Genomic DNA, 20,184 nt, shown 5'->3' on the forward strand with positions numbered 1-20,184 from the left:
GTCAGTGCTCTTACCCGCTGAGCCACCTCTCCAGCCCCCCCTAGAGATCCGTTCTTATTCAAACCACCACACCCACTGAGCTGTCCCTAACAAGTATTAGTTTTCTCTCTCTCTCTCTTTGTGTGTATGAGTGTTTTTTCCTGAATGAGGGTGTCGGGGCCCTGGAAATGCAGGCTTTAAACTGCCATGTGGGTGCTGTGAATCAAACCTGGGTCTCTGCAAGAACAGCCAGTGCTCCTAACCACTGAGCCGTCTGTCCAGCCCATCCCTTTCTTTTTTGAGACAGTTTTCTTTGTGTAGCCTTGGCTGTCCTGGAACTCACTCTGTAGACCAGTCTAGCCCCGAGTTTATGATTCATCTGGCTCTGCCTCCCAAGTGCTGGGATTAAAGACGTGCTACAACACCCAGCCTGGGATTATTAACCCTTACACATTTCTTTTTTTTTTTTTTTTAAGACTCTGAAGTAATAGAGATGTTGCTGGTGGGCACCCTTGACTTATTCCTGATTTAACACTCTTGTAGATTTGTGTGTGTGTGTTGTATGTATGCATTTGCATGTCTGGATGTGTATGCAAGCGTGTAGAGGCAGGAGGTTGAAGTTAGGTTTCTTCCACTATCACTGCAGGCCTTTATCTCTGAGACAGGTTCTCACACTGAACCTGGAGCCCATCAATTAGGCTGGCCAAAGCCCGAGGTCCAGAGATCTGCCTCCCCAGGGTGGGGATTGTAAAGGAAGGCTGCTGTACCCAGCCCTTTTCTGACTTTATTAGGTAGATGTGGGCTGGAGAGATGGCTCACCTCTTCTGGTGTGTCTCAAGACAGCTAGTGCACTCATAAATAGATAGATATACTTGCTTTATTTTATGTGTGTGAGTATTTCACATGTGTGTATGTGTACTACGTGCATGCCCAGTAAGAAAAGGGTATTGGATCCCCTAGAACTGGACTTACAAACGGCTGTGAGCTGCCACACGGGTGCCAGAACAAAACCCATGTCCTCTGCAAAAACAACTGGTGCTGATAACTGCTGAGCCGTGCAGCCCTGTGCTGCTTTAAGGGGCGTTTCGTTCTGAGTGTGTTTTCCAGTGGCTTTTTTGCTGTGGTGGTTTTGGTTTTAAGCACCATTCATCAGGAGAGTGACATTCCATGCTGTGTCCTTGGCTGTCCATGCTGTGTGATAAGTGATGTGGGGTTTTCCACATCTGTCTCCTATGGTCATTAACATGATCACGTGCTTCTTGTTTTGTTTCTTCATCTTTGATTGATTTATATAGTGAGTTGAGTTATATTCTAAAGTTCTTTGTTTATTCATTATATTTCTATAGTAATATACCTCATAATGATGTATATATATATATATATATATATATATATATATATATATATAGGGCCAGGTGTGGTAGTGCACATCTTTAATCCCAGCACTGAGGAGGCAGAGGCAGGTGGATCTCTGTGAGTTCAAGGCCAGCCTGGTCTACACTGAGGTCCAGGACAGCCAAAGCTACACAGAGAGACTCTGTTTCAAGAGATAGACAGACAGACATAAAATTGCACACACTTATGGTTACCATGTGATGTTTCAAGATACACATACCGTATGATGTTTAAATCATGAAAAATGTATCTAGCTCCTCAAACATTTATCATTTCTTTATGGTGAAACATTCAAAATTCCTTCTTTAAGCCATTATTTTTCTGTTTTTCATTTTTAAAAGGCATTTATTTGTATTATTTTTAAGTGTGTGCATGTGCACACATGTGTGTGCGTGTGTGTGGGGGGGTGCACTCAGAGGTCAGAGGTCAGAAGCATTAGATTCCTCCTAGAGCTCTAGGTCTCCTTGAGCTGTCTGTGTGGGAGCTGGGAACAGAACTCAAGTCCTGTGGAAGAGCAGCAAGCCCCCTTCCCCGCTGGGCCAGCTCTCCAGCGCTCTCTGTTTTATTTATTTATTTATTTATTTATTTATTTATTTATTTATTTATTTTTTTACTTAATGTTGTCAAACTCCTTCTACATTTTTTTTTTTAAGATTTATTTATTTATTATATGTAAGTACACTGTAGCTGACTTCAGACACTCCAGAAGAGGGCATCAGATCTTGTTACAGATGGTTGTGAGCCACCATATGGTTGCTGGGATTTGAACTCCAGACCTTTAGAAGAGCAGTCGGTGCTCTTACCCGCTGAGCCATCTCACCAGCCCCTCTGTTTTATTTTTTAATAGTGTTTTTAAATTGACATACATTCATTGCCCATGGTGGGTTTCACACAGACATTATTGTAAGTGAGTAATGTACTTTAAACATATTCACCAACTTCCTCCTCCTGCCTCCTTCCACCACCCCCTGTAGAGTTTCACCCCTACATACGTGTGTTGTGTATACATATATGTGAGCTCATGGGTCTGTATAAAATCTAAGATCCACAAATATGAGAAAAATGAGGTTTTGTCATTTTTGATAGTGATTTAATTTATTTAAGGTGATTACTATCTGTTAAATACATTTTCCTATAAACGTCCATGCCGTGGTTTGAAAAACAGTGGCCCCCAACAGCTCCTATATTTGAATGTTTAGTCAGCAGGGAGTGGAACCATCTGAAAGGATTAAAAGGTTTGGAGGTGTGGCCTTGTTGGAGGAAGTCAGGGTGAGCTGCCAGGGTTCAAAAGCCCACACCAGGCGCCAGTCTCCAACTAAGTGCTTTTTTTTTTTTTTTGGTTTTTCAAGACAGGGTTTCTCTGTGTAGCCCTGACTGTCCTGGAACTCACTTTGTAGACCAGGCTGGCCTGGAACTCAGAAATCCNCCTGCCTCTGCCTCCTGAGTGCTGGGATTAAAGGTGTGCACCACCATGCCCAGCTGTGCTTTCTTTTATAAAGTTGCCTTTATCTTGGTTCTCTTCACAGCACCAGGACAGTGACTCTGACACAGCATAACTTTGCTCTTTTATAGCTGAAAATGTAATTCGATTGTATGTGTATTGTCTTAGGGTTTCTATTCCTGCACAAACATCATGACCAAGAAGCAAGTTGGGGAGGAAAGGGTTTATTCAGCTTACACTTCCATCCTGCTGTTCATCACCAAAGAAAGTCAGGACTGGAACTCAAGCAGGTCAGGGAGCAGGAGCTGATGCAGAGGCCATGGAGGGATGTTCTTTACTGGCTTGCTTTCCCTGGCTTGCTCAGCCTGCTCTCTTATAGAACCAAGACTACCAGCCCAGAGATGGCACCACCCACAATGGGCCATCCCCCTTGATCACTAATTGAGAAAATGCCTTACAGCTGGATCTCATGGAGGCATTTCCAACTAAAGCTCCTTTCTCTGTGATAACTCCAGCCTGTGTCAAGTTGACACAAAACTAGCTGGTACAATTGACCCCTTGTCAACTTGACAAACAAACACATCACTAGTAAGCCTCAACCCTTAGTTTCTTATTCATCCCAAGATCTAAACAACTTTAAAAGTCTCACAGTCTTTACATATTAAAAGTTCAATCCTTTTAAAATATCCTATATCTTTTAAAATCCAAAGTCTTTTTACAATTAGAAGTCTCTTAACTCTGGGATCCACTAAAATATTTTCTTCCTTCAAGAGGGAAAAATATCAGGGCACAGTCACAATCAAAAGCAAAAATTAAACTCCAACTGTCCAACGTCTGGGATCCAACTCACGATGTTCTGGGCTCCTCCAAGGGCTTGGGTCACTTCTCCAGCCCTGTCCTTTGTAGCACACAGCTTTTCCTCTAGGCTCAAGATGCCTGTACTCCACTGCTGCCGCTGTTCTTGGTGGTCATTCATGGTCCTGGCATCTCTAAAACACTGCATGACCCCTTCAGTCCTGGGCCATCAATTGCAACTGAGGCTGCACCTTCAACAATGGCCTTCCATGACCTCTCACAGTGCCGAGCCTCAGCTGCTCTGCATGACCCCTTCATGCCTTCAAAACCAGTACCACCTGGGTGACTCTTACACATTACCAAGTCCAGATGCAGCAGGAGGTACAACCTTGGCTATCTCTGGAACACAGCCTCTGTGCTCTCAGAAAACACTTCCCAGAAGATGTCACCTCAATGATACTGGTCTCTTCTTAATCACCGCTAATTTCTTAGCTCCAGATAACCAGCATCAATAGTCCCAGTAATGCAAAGTTTTTGCTTTAGTAGTTCTGGTATCTTGTTAATCACAGCTGATTCTTCAGCCCCAGCTAACCAGAACCACAGAATCTTTATAATCAAAATAGCAATGGCCCTGATAAGAGTCTTTAATCTTCTCTCTGAAATTTCACAAGCCAGGCCTCCATCTTCTGCACTGTTCTCAACATTATCTTCCAAGCTCCTACACAACATTGACAGAGCTCTTAACACCGAATGGATCTTCTAGCCCAAAGTTCCAAAGTCCTTCCACAGTCCTCCCCAAAACATGGTCAGGTTGTCACAGGAATACCCCACTATGCTGGTACCAATTTGTCTTAGTCAGTTTCCTGCACAAACATCATGACCAAGAAGCAAGCCAGTAAAGAACATCCCTCCATGACCTCCATGGCATCAGCTCCTGCTTTCTGACCTGCTTGAGTTCCAGTTCCAACTTCCTTTAGTGATGAACAGCAATGTGGAAGAGTAAGCTGAATAAACCCTTTCCTCCCTAACTGCTTTTTGGTCATGATGTTTGTGCAGGAATAGAAACCCTGACTAAGACATGTATAAACCGCCTTTTCTTTATGTATACCTCTGGTTTTTTGGATACCTTGGCTTTTTCCACAACTTAGCTATTGTGGCCCAGAGCTCACCATGTAGACCAAGCTGACCCCAAACTCACGTAGATCTGCATGTCTCTGCCTTGTGAGTACTGGGGTTTAAGGTGTGCGCCACCCCACCCGGCTGTTTTTGGGTGTTAGAGCAGCTTCTGTCCTGACTTCCGCAGCGACCACCTGCATCCACACTAGGAGTGCCGGCAGGGTCTCCTGTCCATATCCTTGTGGTAGGCAGTGTCACTTGCTTTTCTATGGCCACCATCCGGGTAGGGTCAGGTGGAACCTGGATGTAGTTTTATTTTCCTCTGAGGCTGGTGAGGTTGATGTTTTCTCATGTTTATTGGCATTGGGACCTTATCTTTTGATAGCTGTCCATTCGTTGCATTATTGATTGTTGTCAAGCTTTCTTGTTGTGGCTCCTGAGTCCCATATATATACAGTGAATATCGCTCTTCCTCTGTCAGGGTTAGCTAGTAACAATGGGCTCCGCTTCTGTAAGCTGACTCTGCCCCATTTGTGGTTGTTTGTTTTTGTTTTTGTTTGCTGTGCATAAACCTTTAAGAAGCAGGCGGGCCTCCATGAATTCTTTTTCAGATGTGTTTATTTTTGTATGATACATATAAGTGTTTTGCCTGCATTTATATGTGCATACAATGTTCATGCCTGGTGTCCGAGTGTGGAAACTAGAAGATGTAATCTGCTAGGACCAGAGTTACAGATTCCAGGTCCTCTGGAAGAGCAGTCAGTGCTCCTAACCACTGAGCCATCTCTCCAGCTCGTCTTATTAGTTCTTGGCTAGCCCAGTCTACATGGTGAGTTCGAGGCCAGCCTGGTCTACATGGTGAGTTCCATGTCAGTCAAGGCTGCACAGTGAACCCTGTCTCTAAGAAAAGAACCCTATCTTTGATACCTGTTGCACAGTAGGACCACATGCCTTAGCTCTCCTGACTATAAAGTAGTGTCAGTTACTCAGCTTCTCTCCCTGCCCCTGATAGCCACTCTAATATCCTCACCTCTATAAGATCCTCTTATAGTGTTGGTTGAGGTGCCTGTCTTTCTGTGTCTGGGTTTCCTTGTTTTACTTAGAAGAATGACTTGGGTCCATCCACAATACTATAAGCCACAAGATTCTATCCATTTATGGCAAGTTAGCATTCTGTTATACACTTAAGCCACATTATATGTGTGTGTTATATACATTTCTTGTGTGTGTGTGCGTGTGTTGATTGCATGTATTTTTAGAGGTCAGAGGTCCATGTTGGGTGTCTTATTCTGTAACTCTGCATCACTTTTTAAAAGTTTATTTATTTTTTATGTATATGAGATTTGGCTTGCATGTGTCTGTGTGTCTGTGTGCCTGTGTGCCTGTAGACCAGAGGAGGCCATCAGTTCTCCTGGAACTGGAGTTACATATGGCTGTTAGCCATCATGTAGGCTGTGGGAAGCGAACCCAGGTTCTCTGCCACAGTGTGCATGTGGAAGTCGGGACCACATGCAGGAGTCAGTTCTCACCTTCCTCTGTTGGAGTCCTGGGCTGGAACTCAGGCTGTCAGGCTTGGCAACAGGCCCCTTAACCCGTGAAGCCATCTTGCCTTATTTTTTGAGACTGGGTCTCATTGAACCTGGAGGTCACCAATTCAGCTAGACAGACTAGCCAGCAAACTGTGTGTGTGTGTGTGTGTGTGTGTGTGTGTGTGAACACTTTTACAAATGTTCTATCCCCACAGTTGCGCTATCTCCCCAGCCCCTTGCCACAGACATTGTTGTTCACATATCAGTTGATAAACATTTAGACTGTGCCCCTATCTCGGCTGTCATGACTGTACTGCAGTGTGTCTTTAGCATGCTTTCTCTCTCCTGTTTGTTTATTTACTTATTTGAGGCAGGTCTCATGTAGCCCATGCTGGCCTCAAAGTTACTGTGTAGCTGAGGATGACCTCACCTGAATTCTCTTGTGTTTACCTCCCAAGTGTTGGATTGCAAGCAGGAACCACCACGCCCTGTGTATGTGGTCCTCAGGGGCTTTGCATGCTGGGCAAGCCATCTGCCCTGTGGTACACCAACAATCCATGTCGGCGCATCTCTGTCAGTCACATGACGGCCTTAGCTTTGGTTTGTTGAGGACTCTCCTCACTTCTTTCCGTAATGGCTGCAGTAATTCACATCCCACCAACAGTGTGCGGGATCCCTGCTCTGCACAGCCTTGCCGGCCATTGGTGTCTGTTCCTTTTGTTAAAACCGCCACATCCTGAGTGAAGTGATACCTCACTGTGGTTTCAGTTTGCGTTTCCTGATAACTAGAGATGACGAACATTTAAAAAAGCACTTCCTGCCATCGTGTATCTTTGCGGAATAGTTAATTTGATCTGTTGTTTCTTCTTCTTTTCTAGTTCTGAAATGCTGCTAGATTTATTGCTCAAGTTTAACCAAGCTGTCTGGTTTTTGCTGTCGAGTTGTGTGAGTTCCCTGCATGTTCTGGGTATTAGTTCCTCGACAAGTTTGCAAACGTTTTCTCCTATTCTGAGGACTTGTCTTTGCATCCCTTATTACATCTTATTTACTGTGTGTGTGCAGACTGTATTTCTGTGTGTGTGTCCCTTAGTACATCTTATTTACTGTGTGTGNCTTATTTACTGTGTGTGTGCAGACTGTATTTCTGTGTGTGTGTCCCTTAGTACATCTTATTTACTGTGTGTGTGCAGACTGTATTTCTGTGTGTGGCCCAGGACTAGAGACCAGAGGACAGCCTGTGAGAGTGAGCTCTCCCCTGCTACTCTGTGGATCCCCAGGGTTGAACTCAGAGCTTCAGACGTGGTGCAAGTCTCAAGTGGGGTGAGCCCTCTCTCTGGACTCTTCACTCTTAAAAAATATTATTTATTTACATCAACGTGTGCATATATATCTGTTATGTGCATACGCCTGAGGTTAGGGGCATCCTTTGGAGCTGGAGTTAGAAGCAGTTTTTTTGGGGTTTTTTTTTTGTTTTGTTTTTTTTAAAGATTTATTTATTATATTGTAAGTACACTGTAGCTGTCTTCAGACACTCCAGAAGAGGAAGTCAGATCTCATTAAGGATGGTTGTGAGCCACCATGTGGTTGCTGGGATTTGAACTCTGCACCTTTGGAAGAGCAGTCGGGTGCTCTTACCCACTGAGCCATCTCACCAGCCCCTAGAAGCAGTTTTAAGCTACTTAGGTGGGTGCTGGGAATTGAACTCTGGTCCTCTGCAAGTCAATACATGCTCTTTTTTTTTTTCTCTTTTTATTTAATACATGTTCTTAGCCTCACCACTGGGCCGTCTCTCCAGCCACTTCTCTCCACCCTTCTGATTACTTTCTGTATGCAGAAGTTTAGTCTGATGCCATGATGTATTTTAGCAGATGCCTGTTCAGTACCCTAATATTTTAATTGACTTTTATGCAATTTTCCATAAGTAAATTGGTCTTCAATTTTCTTGTATCATCATTATTTTGTTTTGGCATCAGCATACATTAACTTCATAAACTCTCAAGGAACATGCCTAATTTTTTGAAAACTAATTAATTGGTTAATTTAGTGTGTGTATATGTGTGGTCGTCAGAGGACAGAGTTCAAGGAGTCCTACCTCTCTCTGTCTCTCCCTCCATCCATCCCTCCCTCCGTCCCATCCTCCCTCCTTCCCTCTCTATCCATCTGTCTCTCTCCTCTCTCTCCCCCTCTCACTTTGTCTGTCTGTCCGTCTGTCTGTCTCTGTCTCTGTATCTCTCTCTTTCACTGCTTCTGCTTTGCTGCTACTGCAGGCCAATGGCCCTATTCTCCTGTAGAACCATTTCCCCAGTCTGAGTTTTCCACCACCCCTTCTTTTTATTCTTTGGAACATAAATATTTGTTTTCTTTTTCTTTTTCCTCTTTTCTTTTGTTTCATTTTTCAAGACAGGGTTTCTTTGTGTAGTCTTGGCTGTCCTAGAACTCACTCTGTAGACCAGACTTACATCCAGTTCACAGAGATCTGCCTGCCTCTGCCTCCCAAGTGCTGGGATTAAAGGCCTACACCACCATCACCTTGGTAAGAAATTCTGGGGACTGGAGAAATGGCTCAGTGGTCACTGTTCTTCCAGAGGTCCTGAGTTCAACTCCCAGCACCCCCTTGGTGGCTCAGGACCATCTATAGTGGGATCTGACGCCCTTCTCTGGCCTCCACAGGCACAAGGCACACGTATGGCATACTGACACAAATGTAGTAAGACATACAGAAAAATAAAGATGAATAAATCTTTTAAAACCTTTTTATTTACTAGAGAGTATGTGAGTGTTCACACATGAGTGTGTTTATGCACACACGTGTGTGTCACAGTGAGAGTGTGGAAGTCAGGGGGCTTTTGGAAATCTGTTTGCTCCTTCCAGCGTGGGTTCTGGGAATCAAATTCAAGTCTTCTTGCACCACTGGGCCATGTGCCAGTCCACAGCACAAAGCCTTTTTCTTTTTTTTAATTTTTATTTTTTCATTTCATGTGCATTGGGGTTTTGCCTGCAGGTGTGCCTGTGTGATGGTGTCAGATCCTCTGCAACAGGAGTTACAGACAGTTGTGACATGCCTGCCATGTGGATGCTGGGAATTGAACTCAGGTCCCCTGGAAGAGCAGCCAGTGCTCTAGCCCACAGCCCAAAGCCGGTTAAATGTGGTTCTAAGCACATTTCTTATGAGCATATACCTGCGAGCTCTTTCCAAATCCGTACATAAAGAGCTCCAACTCTCTTGTACAGATTCCACTTTACTGTCCCATGTCCGAAGCCTCGCATCTGAGCCGTCCTGTGGGTGGGTGTGGGGGCTGTCTTAAGTCTTTCATTAACATAGAAACACTACCACAAATGGTCCTCTTGTACATGCAGAGTGTATGTCCAGCCAGAGTGTATATCAGGAACCACTCTTCGCCCAACATGGAAGGATGCTGGTCTCTGGACAGCCTGCCAGCCTGCTGTATTTTTAAACTTTAGGAATTTGGCTAATCATTGGCTACGCATCAGATAAAGAATGTTTGGCTTTATTTTGCATTTCTCGTAAGATGTGTGAGGTTACTTGTCTTTAAGACTCTCTTGTCAGTCAGCTCAGCACCGAGGCGGCAGAGGCAGGAAGATCACCATGAGTTCAAGGCCAGCCTGACTTAAATACAGAGTTCCAGGACAGCCAGGACTATGTTGTGAGACAGTCTAAAAACAAACAAACAAGAATCTCTTGTCCCCTTTACACTTTTTTGATTTGTCTTTTCGAGACAGGGTTTCTCTGTATAGCCCTGGCTGTCCTAGAACTCACACTGTAGACCAGGCTGGCCTTGAACTCAAAGAGATCCACCTGCCTCTGCCTCCCATGTGCTGGTTAAAGGCGAGTGCCACCAAGCTTGGCACCTTTACACTTTAACCATGATTCCCTTTGCCGGTTCCCTGGTGACTTGTCCATTCAAGTATTAGAGACCATTCTGGTGGCTATTCTCATAGCCCTCTTTCTCCTTGGTACTGAGGGTTGAATGACTCTGGCTTTGAGCTAAGCGGAGGCTGCGCTCCCAGCCAATCCTGTGCCGTCCTGAGCAGAATGCTTCACGGCTCATTCACTTCCAGCCCCCTCTCCCAAACCTACTCTAAAAGCTTTCGCTTTGCGCAGACCATTTGGTTGCTCCCCTCCAGTTTGCACGTGTAGCATTTACATTTTCGGTAGAGTCTTAGTGTGCGTGTAAACATGTTTTACTTTTGCTGTCTTTGGTTTGGTCGGGGAGGGTTTGCTTGTTTGTAACCTTAGCCTCGCAGTGCTGGGGCAAGGACACGTGAGATTGATCGCTCTTACCCGTCCAAGTTCTGTGCTGTGTGAATGACTTTTTTGTTGCATCTGCTTAGGTCTTGGTCTGTTGTCTCCCTGGATTTTACCGTATAGGTTGTTGGTTCCCCACAGAAAGCCACAGGAATAAGGAACTGGCCACTTCCTGTCAGTCCTCAGGAACTACTCTGGGCCCATCTTGGTGCCACAGTGTCTTCCTCTTTGGCCTCCTTTTTCTTTCTTATCTTTCTTTACCTGCTCAGGAAGCTGTCTGGCTCTTAGATCTTCCTCATGCTCAATCTGAGCGTTAATCCTCCTGGCAGGAATCTTGCCTGTGACTTGTTTTAAACAAACACCACCAACAGCATGCCTTGTGGCACTGTAGACTCCGGTTTTGCCTGGTAACACTTATGGGTGTCCTTTGCTGAATGGTGCTTGTTCTCCCAAGGTCTACATGATCCTTCTTGTAGGTTTGCATGTAAATGGTCAAAGGAAAGACTCTGTCCCAAAAGCCTGGAGAACTTCTGGCGGTGCCCCTCCTCTTTCCCTTGTGTTGGCCACTTTGGTAAATTCCCAGGCCAGCTCAGCAGGAACCCTCCTTGTGCAGCCCAAGTCCAGGCTTGCACACAGAGGACCCACAAGAACCAAAGAACCCAACGATGTCCCGTTGTAAACACATTTCTCTGACTCTGAGGCCAAACCAGACAACACAAGCTTGAGTGTTGGAATAGGTGGATGAACACACATTCACTTCAGTGTGACACATATTGTTGCTGAAGGGTGAGACCCAGGACACACAGTGGATGCTTTGTGACTCAGACGACTGTGGCCAGGCAGGGCTAGGTGAGACCAGTCTTCCTAGATAATTCACGCAGTGGCTGTGTCCCCTGGATTTGGGTGAATTTTGGTTTCTGTTTGCTGTTTGTTTGGCAGATGGTCTCTGTAGCTCAGGCTAGCTCGGGCTAGTTTAAACTGTTATGAGGCTAGGGATGACTATGAACTCCTAATCTTCCTCCTCCCTCTGAGTGCTGGGATCATAGGTGTTGCCTCCGTTGTTGTTCTTCTTCCTATTTTTGTTTTTGTTTTGTTTTTGGTTTTTTTGGTTTCTTTTTTTGGTTTTTCGAGACAGGGTTTCTCTGTGTAACCTTGGCTGTCCTGGAACTCACTTTGTAGACCAGGCTGGCCTCGAACTCAGAAATCCGCCTGCCTCTGCCTCCCNAGTGCTGGGATTAAAGGCGTGTGCCACCACACCCCGCTTGTTTTTGTTTTTTTTTTAAAGATTGATTTATTTCATTTATATGAATACATTGGTACACTGTTGCTGTCTTCAGACACACCAGAAGAGGGCATAGGATCCTATTTCAGATGGTTCTAAACCACCATGAGGTTGCTGGGAATTGAACTCAGGACCTCTGGAAGAGCAGTCTGTGCTCTTTAAATACTGAGCCATCTCTCCAGCCCCAGGCTTAATGTTCTTTTAATGTGATATTTGCATTTGAAAGTGACGTTTCTCAAGTTACTGACTTCTCCCTTCTCACCATGCTGGATGTGGTTAAATGTTCACTTATAATTTTACTACTTGAAAGGCCAGACAGAGCAACACAATACAATGCTGTTGTCCAGTGCTGGAGATCAAACTCATGCTAGACAAGTCGCTGGCCCAAGCCCCCATCTCAAAGAGTTGGACTGTATTCCATCATTCACATTTTCAATTTCATGCCAAGTTAGCCAAATATTTTCAAAGGGTAAAACTCCCACCACAGTGGCAGATTTGGCCATTTTAATATCCTCTTCATTTAATGTATTAATAACGTTTAATTATTAACGTTTTAGTTTGAAATTATGCGACTTACAGGTTTTCAACATTGAACTTTTCATTCCTGGGACTCAGTCAGTTTGGTCATTGTCTCAGTCAGGGTTTCTATTCATGCACAAACATCATGACCAAGAAAGGAAAGGGAGGAAAGGGTTTATTCAGCTTACATTTCCACATTGCTGTTCATCACTGAAAGAAGTCAGGACTGGAACTCAAGCAGGTCAGGGAGCAGGAGCTGATGCAGAGGCCATGGAGGGATGTTCTTTACTGGCTGCTTCCCTTGGCTTGCTCAGCCTGTTCTCCTATAGAATCCAAGACTACCAGCCCAGAAATGGCACCACCCACAAGGGGCCTCTCCCCCTTGATCACTAATTGAGAAAATGCCCCACAGCTGGATCTCATGGAGGAATTTCCCCAACTAAAGCGCCTTTCTCTGTGATAACTCCAGCTGTGTCAAGTTGACACAAAACTATCCAGTACAGCCATGTACATCCCCATGATCCAGAATGACCCAGAATAGCCGAGGCTGGCTTTGAGTTCAGCATCCCAGTGCCCTGAGGACAGGCGCGTGTACCTCAGTTTGTTAACTTGAATGTGGCTGTGCGCTTACCTTGCTGTGTGTGGAGGTTGGAGGACAACTTCAGGTCTTGGTCCTCACCATCCATCCCATTTGAAATGGGATTTGAATTTGTGGCTAGCTGACACACAGGCATCCAGGGATTCTGTCTCCGCCTCCCAACCTACTGAGGGAGTTCTGCCATGACTTCGAGATTCCAAATTAGTTGCTTGCTCGCCCTTTCATGGCAAGTGCTTTACCCGCCGAGCAGTCTGTCTCATCAGGACTCATGAGCAGTGCTGGCCTGTAATAGTCCTTCCTACTCACCACCTTTTAACTTTCCAGTTGTCCCCCACCATTCTGTTAATAAAGTTATGCTAACCTCAGAAAAGTTTGAAAAAGTCAGGGCTGTGGGATAGCTCTATAGTTAACAGTTCTTATTGCTAAGTCCTACATGCTGTGTTCAATCCCTAAGACTCACGGGCTGTCCTCGGACACACACATATGCACACTCACACACACACATACACATGTGCACACATACACATGTGCACACACACACACACATACACTCTTGTACACATACACACTCACACGCGTGCACACATATACACACGAGTGCACATGCAATACACCCTTGTACTTATATACACACACACACTCTCTCTCTCTCTCTCTCTCTCTCTCACACACACACACACACACACACACACACACACACGTGCACACATATACACAGGCGCGCACATATATCCCTGTTTGACCTTCTGAGGTTTAACCTTTTTTCCAAGCTAGCAGCTCTGTTTTCCAAGCCCACAGTGGTCTGTGAGGTTTTTCAGTTTCCCGGATCCTGGCCAGTGCATGGTGTCACCTTCCTCAGGTAGCCCTGGCAGTGAGTGTGGTGGAGTGTCATCTCCTGTGGTTCTGACGGGCACTTCCCAGACAGGATCAGGGTCAGGGCTACTCTTCTCTAAAGCAGTATCTGGTTAGCTCTTCCACATTTTAAAATTGGTTATTTGTACTTTTATTATTACAATGTAAATGTTTTCTTTTCTTGTTTTCTTTCTTTCTTTCTTTCTTTCTTTCTTTCTTTCTTTCTTTCTTTCTTTCTTTCTTTCTTTCTTTTTGTGACAGGATCTTGCCCTGTCACCCAAGCTAGCCTTGAACCCAGATTCTCCCACGTCAGCCTCCCTGGCATTAGAATATAGTTATAGCCCACGTGGCCCTCCTACACCTAAGCTCACTTGTTTAATTAGTTTTTTCAAACCATAGCCCAGGCTGGTCTTGAACTTACAGAAGTTATCCGGCATTGGCCTCCTGAGTGAAGGGGGTATAGGTTTGCCCCAGTGTGCTCAAACACAAAAGGAAGACTTTATGAATGCATGCTGTCCTTGCTCAGGGGCCACGCTAGTGTCTGTGTCTCTCCAGTCTTAGTGTGTGCTGCTGGGTAGAGCGCAAGCCACAGCACACATGTGAGTGTCAGAGGACAACTGAGAGTGGGTTCCCTCCGTCCACTTTGTGGGGCACTGTGAGTCAAGGCCAAGCCGTCAGCCTTGGTGGCAAGCACCTTTACCCTCTGAGCCACCCCAGCAGCTCCAACACACCATGTTTACACAGGACAAGGGACTGATGGAACGGCAGATTGCTGACGTACAGTGAAGTTGCCTAACTTATCTTCCGTTTGTGCCACTTATCAGCTGGCCACCTGAGTGAGGGTCTAAACTGCATTGCTTGATAAGTTTCCTTGTCCTGAGCAACCGAGCTGGGGCACTAATGCCTTCCTTGCTGGGTCTCTGTGAAACCAAATAATTGAATCTGTGTAGCATGTCATGTGCACAATCATGGTTCTGCGTCCAGCACAGTGTGCCCCTGGTGTCACCAAAGGTGTTTTGGTGGCTCTTACAATTGAGCCTCCCTTCTTGCCCTGCCACAGTTCCTGTGTGACGAGGGTGCAGGCATATCTGGGGACTACATTGACCGAGTAGATGAACCCTTCTCCTGCTCCTACGTACTGACAGTTCGCACGTCGAGGCTCTGTCCGCATCCTCTCCTCCGGCCACCAGCCAGCGCTGCCCCACAGGCCATTCTTTGTCACCCAGCTCTGCAACCTGACGAGTACATGGCCTACCTCCAGAGGCAAGCTGGTGAGTGCTCAGGACAGCGAGAAGGGGTGGGGACAGGGACAGATGGGCACGAGTTGATGGGCCCTGGCCTGCGTGCTTTGTTTTTCTGGTAGAGTCAAAGCAGCGTGAAGAGAAAACCACAGAGGAAGTCCAGGACACAGACCACCAAGTGTGGCGTGGGAGCAAGGCTGCTGGAGCACCCCCAAAGAAAGAAGGTGGGGCACGGCCTTGGCCAGCCTGATGCTGACCTACACCACCTCCCTCCCCGTCTTCCTGTCCTGTGCGACAGTTGTGGGTGGCAGTTTAAGAGGGAGTGTGTCTTCCACCTTTGCTTCCTTCTCCTCTCCCCCCTCCCAAATTCTCCTCTGTTCTCTGTCCCCCAGATGTCAGCCCAGCCAAGGAAGAGAAGGAATCCGAGCCCTGGAAGCTTCAGGAACCAGAGGAGCAGGTGGCAGCAAGAGAGGAGGCACAGGCAGGGGTGAGATCAGGCCTCTCCATGGGCCCCGACGAGCCTGGACTCAGGCCCTGGGATGGGTAGGGTCTATGAGGTGGCCTCTGTCTGTCTCGGGATGAAAGGAGCGTGAAAGGCAGAGAGGCGAGCCCTCACTCCTGAGTCTGCCCTTTCTCCTCATCAGGAACGGGACTTGAACCACGAGGCTGCAGCAGATCCAGCTCCAAACCCTCCCAATGGTCAGTCAACCCTCTGTCTCCCTTAGCTCTTAGGTGGGGTAGAGCTTGACTACTCAGGAGAGGTCGGGAGCCTGGACATCAAGTCCACTCTTCCCCGCCTCCCTGTGTCTCCTGGTGCCAAGAACTGAACATCGACTCTTGCACGCTGATGCTTTCCCTCTAAGCTTTCCATCTGCCTGGCCCTAGTGAGCTAGCTCACGTCCACTGTTAGCTTCCTTATGATCATCAGGACCACTCAGGGAGGTCAAAGGGCACTGACCTGCACTCCTCTGTCCTGCCACGGCAGTTTGCCCACCTGTAGAACATGGCTGAAGCCACTTGCTAGAGGGCTGTGGGGGAGGATAAATGGGAATGACTGTCCCTCCCCTTCTGAGGACCAAGCTCCCCTACAGGGTTTTGTCGCCTTCTGCTGCTTCCTCACCCCTCACTCCTCACCTCAGGCATCATGAGACAATTTAAAATGCCAAATGCCCACACCTCCTCTTTTTCCCATCTCAGATTTTCAGAATAACGTGCAGGTCAAACTCATCCGGAGTCCCGCAGACTTGATTCGACTGATCGAGGAGCTGAAAGCTGCAGAAAAGGTAGTGACCTGCCCAGGGCCGTGGGACCCGCCTCCTCGCTGTGCGCACGTGGAGAGAGAGCTTTACCTGGAATAAACTGGCGCCAGTAGAGCCCAGCCCTGCCCCTGGCTCCCATCTTGCCCGTCCTGTGGCCCCCACTACCACGTCCTGCCTCCCACATATTACAGCGGACTCCTTCAAACTGTACATCTCCCCAACTCCCAACCCAGGGGAAGCCAAGCCTAAGGCGGGAGCAGCCTGGAGATGATACCACGGAGGCCCCGCAGAGGGAAGCAGAGGCGGCGAAGGCGAAGGGAAAGGGTGGTGAGCCCCCGGGTCTTATGGAAGAGGAGGATGGTGATGAGGAGGAGGAGGAAGAGGAGGAGGAAGAGGACGAGGAGGAGCAGCAGCTCCTGGGAGAGTTCGAGAAGGAGCTGGAGGGGATGCTGCTGCCCTCAGACCGCGAGCGCCTCCGCTCGGAGGTTAAGGCTGGCATGGAGCGGGAGCTGGAGAACATCATCCAGGAGGTGAGCAACCCCTACTGCGGCTGCCACGGAGCATGAGCACCGGACAGGAGAGTTATTAATGGGGAGGTGAAAGAAAGGAAGACAGTTGGCTCTCCTATAGACCACGCCCCCATCTCACTGGCTCTCCTATAGACCACGCCCCCATTTCGCTGGCTCTCCTATAGACCACGCCCCCATCTCGCTGGCTCTCTTACAGAGCATGCCCCCATCTCTCTTCCCCAGACCCCTAACTGCCTCCTTCTTTGGGCCTTGCAGACAGAGAAGGAACTGGACCCAGAAGGGCTGAGAAAGGAGTCCGAGCGGGAGCAAGCGATATTGGCTCTAACATCCACTCTGGACAAACTCATCAAGAGGCTGCAGGAGAACCAGAGTCCAGAGCTTGTGCAGAAATACAAGAAAAGGAGAGTTGTCCCCCAAAAGCCTCCCCCATCACCACACCCTACAGGTGAGAGCAGCCCCCAGAGGGAGGGCACAGAGAGTGTGCCTTCCTCTCCCTCCCCCGGGATCACTGTGCAGTGTCAGCTCCTCCCTCCAGTGTCCTCTCTGCAGGACACCTTACAGCCAGCCTTCTGGAAGAACATGCCTGGGGTCTGGCTTGCTCTATGCCCACTGCCTGGTGGTCTGCCAGGCACATAGGCAGAGACTAAATAAGCATGAGTCTAGAAGCTGAAACGTTCATCATTAAGAAGGGGCTCTGTGCCTGCCTCCCTGTGGGCTGGAATTGGGGAAAGGGAGATGGTTTGGGGTTTTCCATATCGGACATGGTGGGCAGGTATCAGGGGCCTCTCTGCAGCTGTCAGTGTGACTAGGCAAGCCCGGCCACCAGCCAGGGCACACCACCGTGATCCCTTCTTCCATCTGTCTCCTCGAGTTCATTTCATGGGACTCTGCTGGAATGGACAGAGAAGGCATTCCAGCCTCAGACCTTCCAGCCACGTTTTTTTGGTAAACATTGAAAGGCTGTTAAGTCTAGGAAAACCTAGCCGTGGCTTCCCAACCTGCTCCTTAAAGCAAAACACCTTTGTAGGTGCAGGTGGCCCGACCTGGCTTTTGGAAAACAGCTGTTTTCCTATAGAAGATGGAAGGCTGGGTGGGGGTGGGGGTGGGTCTGCCTTTGGGGAAGGGCATGTTTTTGAACCCTGAATCACATGCATGGCAGACAGAGTTTCTACCCAAAGCAGCCTATGGCTTTTAGAGAGCACTTCACAGCCCTTCACCCTAGAGTCACGGCTCTGCTTTGTGTCTCCCTGTGTCTTCCCCTCTAAGAGGAGGAACCTGAGCACAGAGTCCGGGTCCGAGTCACCAAGCTCCGTCCTGGAGGCCCCAATCGGGACCTGACTGTCCTGGAGATGAACCGGGAAAACCCACAGCTGAAACAGATCGAGGGGCTGGTGACGGAAGTGCTGGAGAGGGAGGGGCTCACGGCGGAAGGTGGGCCCTGAAGGGCGGTGCTTAGAGCTGTCTGTCGGAAGGGCTTGCCACAGGAGTGGCAGGGCTGGGTCAAGGCGGACTGGAGACCTCACCTTGGGACCTGGAGGGCAGGGGACCCTCTAAAGCTCCCAGCCTTCCCCTCCTCACTACCCATATTGCTCCTGCCAGGCAAGATTGAGATCAAGATTGTGCGACCAGGGGCTGAAGGCAAGGAAGAGGACACACGCTGGCTGACTGATGAGGACACAAGAAACCTTAAGGAGATTTTCTTCAATATCTTGGTGAGACATTCTACCCACATCCCAGGCTCCACTGTGCTGCTCAAGTCAGGGTGGGTTATGCCAGCCATCGGCTGCCGACGTTTGTAGAGCCCCATCCTCCTGTCCGAGGTGAGGCTAAGCCTCAGAGGCTGCTTGGGAGAATCCGTTGGGAGGCAATATCCCCCTAGTCCCTGCCTCCCTAGGTCTCAGGACCTCTCTGGATCCCACCGCAGGGCTTCCCTTGGCTCAGCCCCTCTTTCCTCCCAGGTGCAGGGAGCAGAAGAAGCCAATAAAGAGCGCCAGCGACAGAGCGAGCTGGAGAGCAATTACCGCCGGGTGTGGGGCTCTCCCGGTGGTGAGGACACAGGAGACCTGGATGAATTTGACTTCTGAGGCCACCCTGCCATGCCTTCTAAGGATTCCTGCATCTTCCTGACTGGCCAGCTCTGCCTCCTTACACCCCATTCTGGGGCCCTGGAGGCAGAAGGGCAGATTGGAGCCCAGCACTGGACTTCAGGGGCACAGCCCCCAAGGGTCTATGAGGGTGTGTGGGGACCCATGAGGAAGAGCTGTTGCAGCTCCTCAGCCAGGCCTATGGGTTCCACTTCCCCTCCTTTGCCCTTTAGCTTTTTCCTGTCCCCCAACTTCTTAGCACTTAACCCCACTCTACCCAGAGACTTGATGAGACCTTGTGAGTGGTGGTGGCAGAAACAGCAGGGCTGTGCAGATCCCTGACCCCCACCTCGCCCTACCCTACCTCCATTCCCTGTTGCTGTTGGGGAGCTGTCGCCCCTCCCTTGGGACCCCTACTTCCTGTCTCTGCTGTCCCTGTTACCTGTGCTTCTGAGCCCAGACTATCTCTTGTCACTGAGGGGATGGGAGACCTTTCCTATCACCTCACAATCCCAGCAAAAAGGGTTGGAGATGAAGCCACCCCCTCGTTCTTCAGCAATCAGGTTTCTAAATAAAAGACTGGACCTGGACCGTCAAACCATCAGGCTGGGGGGGGNGGGGGGGGGAGACAGTCAGGTCAGAGCAGCTCAGGGTGTTGATCCTGCTTGCTAAACGTTTCCCAGAGAGTCTCAGTGTGCCTCGGGTACACAGGAAGCAACCAGGACAGCTGACCAAAGCTCCACACTATGGAGAGATGCTGGTCTCCCCTGGGTAAGCTGACCAGGCACCAGCCTGCAGAGGCCTGGGGGAGAGTCACAGCCTCTGCTCTGTTCTTCAGTCATCTTACAAGGCTCTGAAAGGATGTGGATTTGGAGCCCAGTCTCAGAGGACCCTAAAAGCTGTGGCAAAGCTACAGGAGATCTCTGGTCCCTCCTCTTCATCACCTGTTCCTATCCCACAGGCTCACACGTGTGAGGTGAGCCCTGCACTGCTGAGTTGCGCCCAGCCAGTCCCTTCAATTGGGCAGAAGCGAATCTTTCCTAATCCTCTCCTTCCTTACACCCTGAAAGCCAAACTGTGTACCACAGAGACCCTCCCACACTCACCTGTGGCATCTCCCTTCCTGCAGCACACTCCAGATTCCATCTGCCAGCTAATCCCCCTCCCCCAGATTATTCACCATTCCCTGGATAACTCCACCTGCAGTCATGACCAGGCTGTTGCCCACAAGCCATTGTCACAGTATTCCAGAGACAGGGGGGCCTGACTGCCCCTCTGTCTTCTCCCAGGGTAGTGG

The 20,184-nt window shown here is 48.4% G+C and overlaps 1 protein-coding gene across 2 annotated transcripts in view; it reads left to right on the top strand.

Annotated features, from left to right (window-relative positions):
• The window catches only part of Os9 (OS9 endoplasmic reticulum lectin), a 28,548-nt gene extending 9,056 nt beyond the window's left edge, over positions 1-19,492 (top strand). The window contains exons 6-15 of one of the 2 annotated variants that reach the window (XM_021204707.2): positions 14,834-15,044; positions 15,137-15,238; positions 15,407-15,501; positions 15,659-15,713; positions 16,212-16,297; positions 16,507-16,803; positions 17,059-17,248; positions 18,070-18,234; positions 18,403-18,515; positions 18,762-19,492. In XM_021204707.2, coding sequence (XP_021060366.1) covers positions 14,834-15,044; positions 15,137-15,238; positions 15,407-15,501; positions 15,659-15,713; positions 16,212-16,297; positions 16,507-16,803; positions 17,059-17,248; positions 18,070-18,234; positions 18,403-18,515; positions 18,762-18,887 — 1,440 coding nt within the window. In that variant the 3' untranslated portion in view covers positions 18,888-19,492. The remainder of the gene's footprint in view (positions 1-14,833; positions 15,045-15,136; positions 15,239-15,406; positions 15,502-15,658; positions 15,714-16,211; positions 16,298-16,506; positions 16,804-17,058; positions 17,249-18,069; positions 18,235-18,402; positions 18,516-18,761) is intronic. The other variant, XM_021204710.2, reaches the window with a different exon arrangement.
• Positions 19,493-20,184: the final 692 nt, after the last annotated feature.

Source organism: Mus pahari, chromosome 9 (genome assembly GCF_900095145.1).
Source record: "Mus pahari chromosome 9, PAHARI_EIJ_v1.1, whole genome shotgun sequence".
In the NCBI taxonomy this organism is placed as follows: domain Eukaryota; kingdom Metazoa; phylum Chordata; class Mammalia; order Rodentia; family Muridae; genus Mus; species Mus pahari.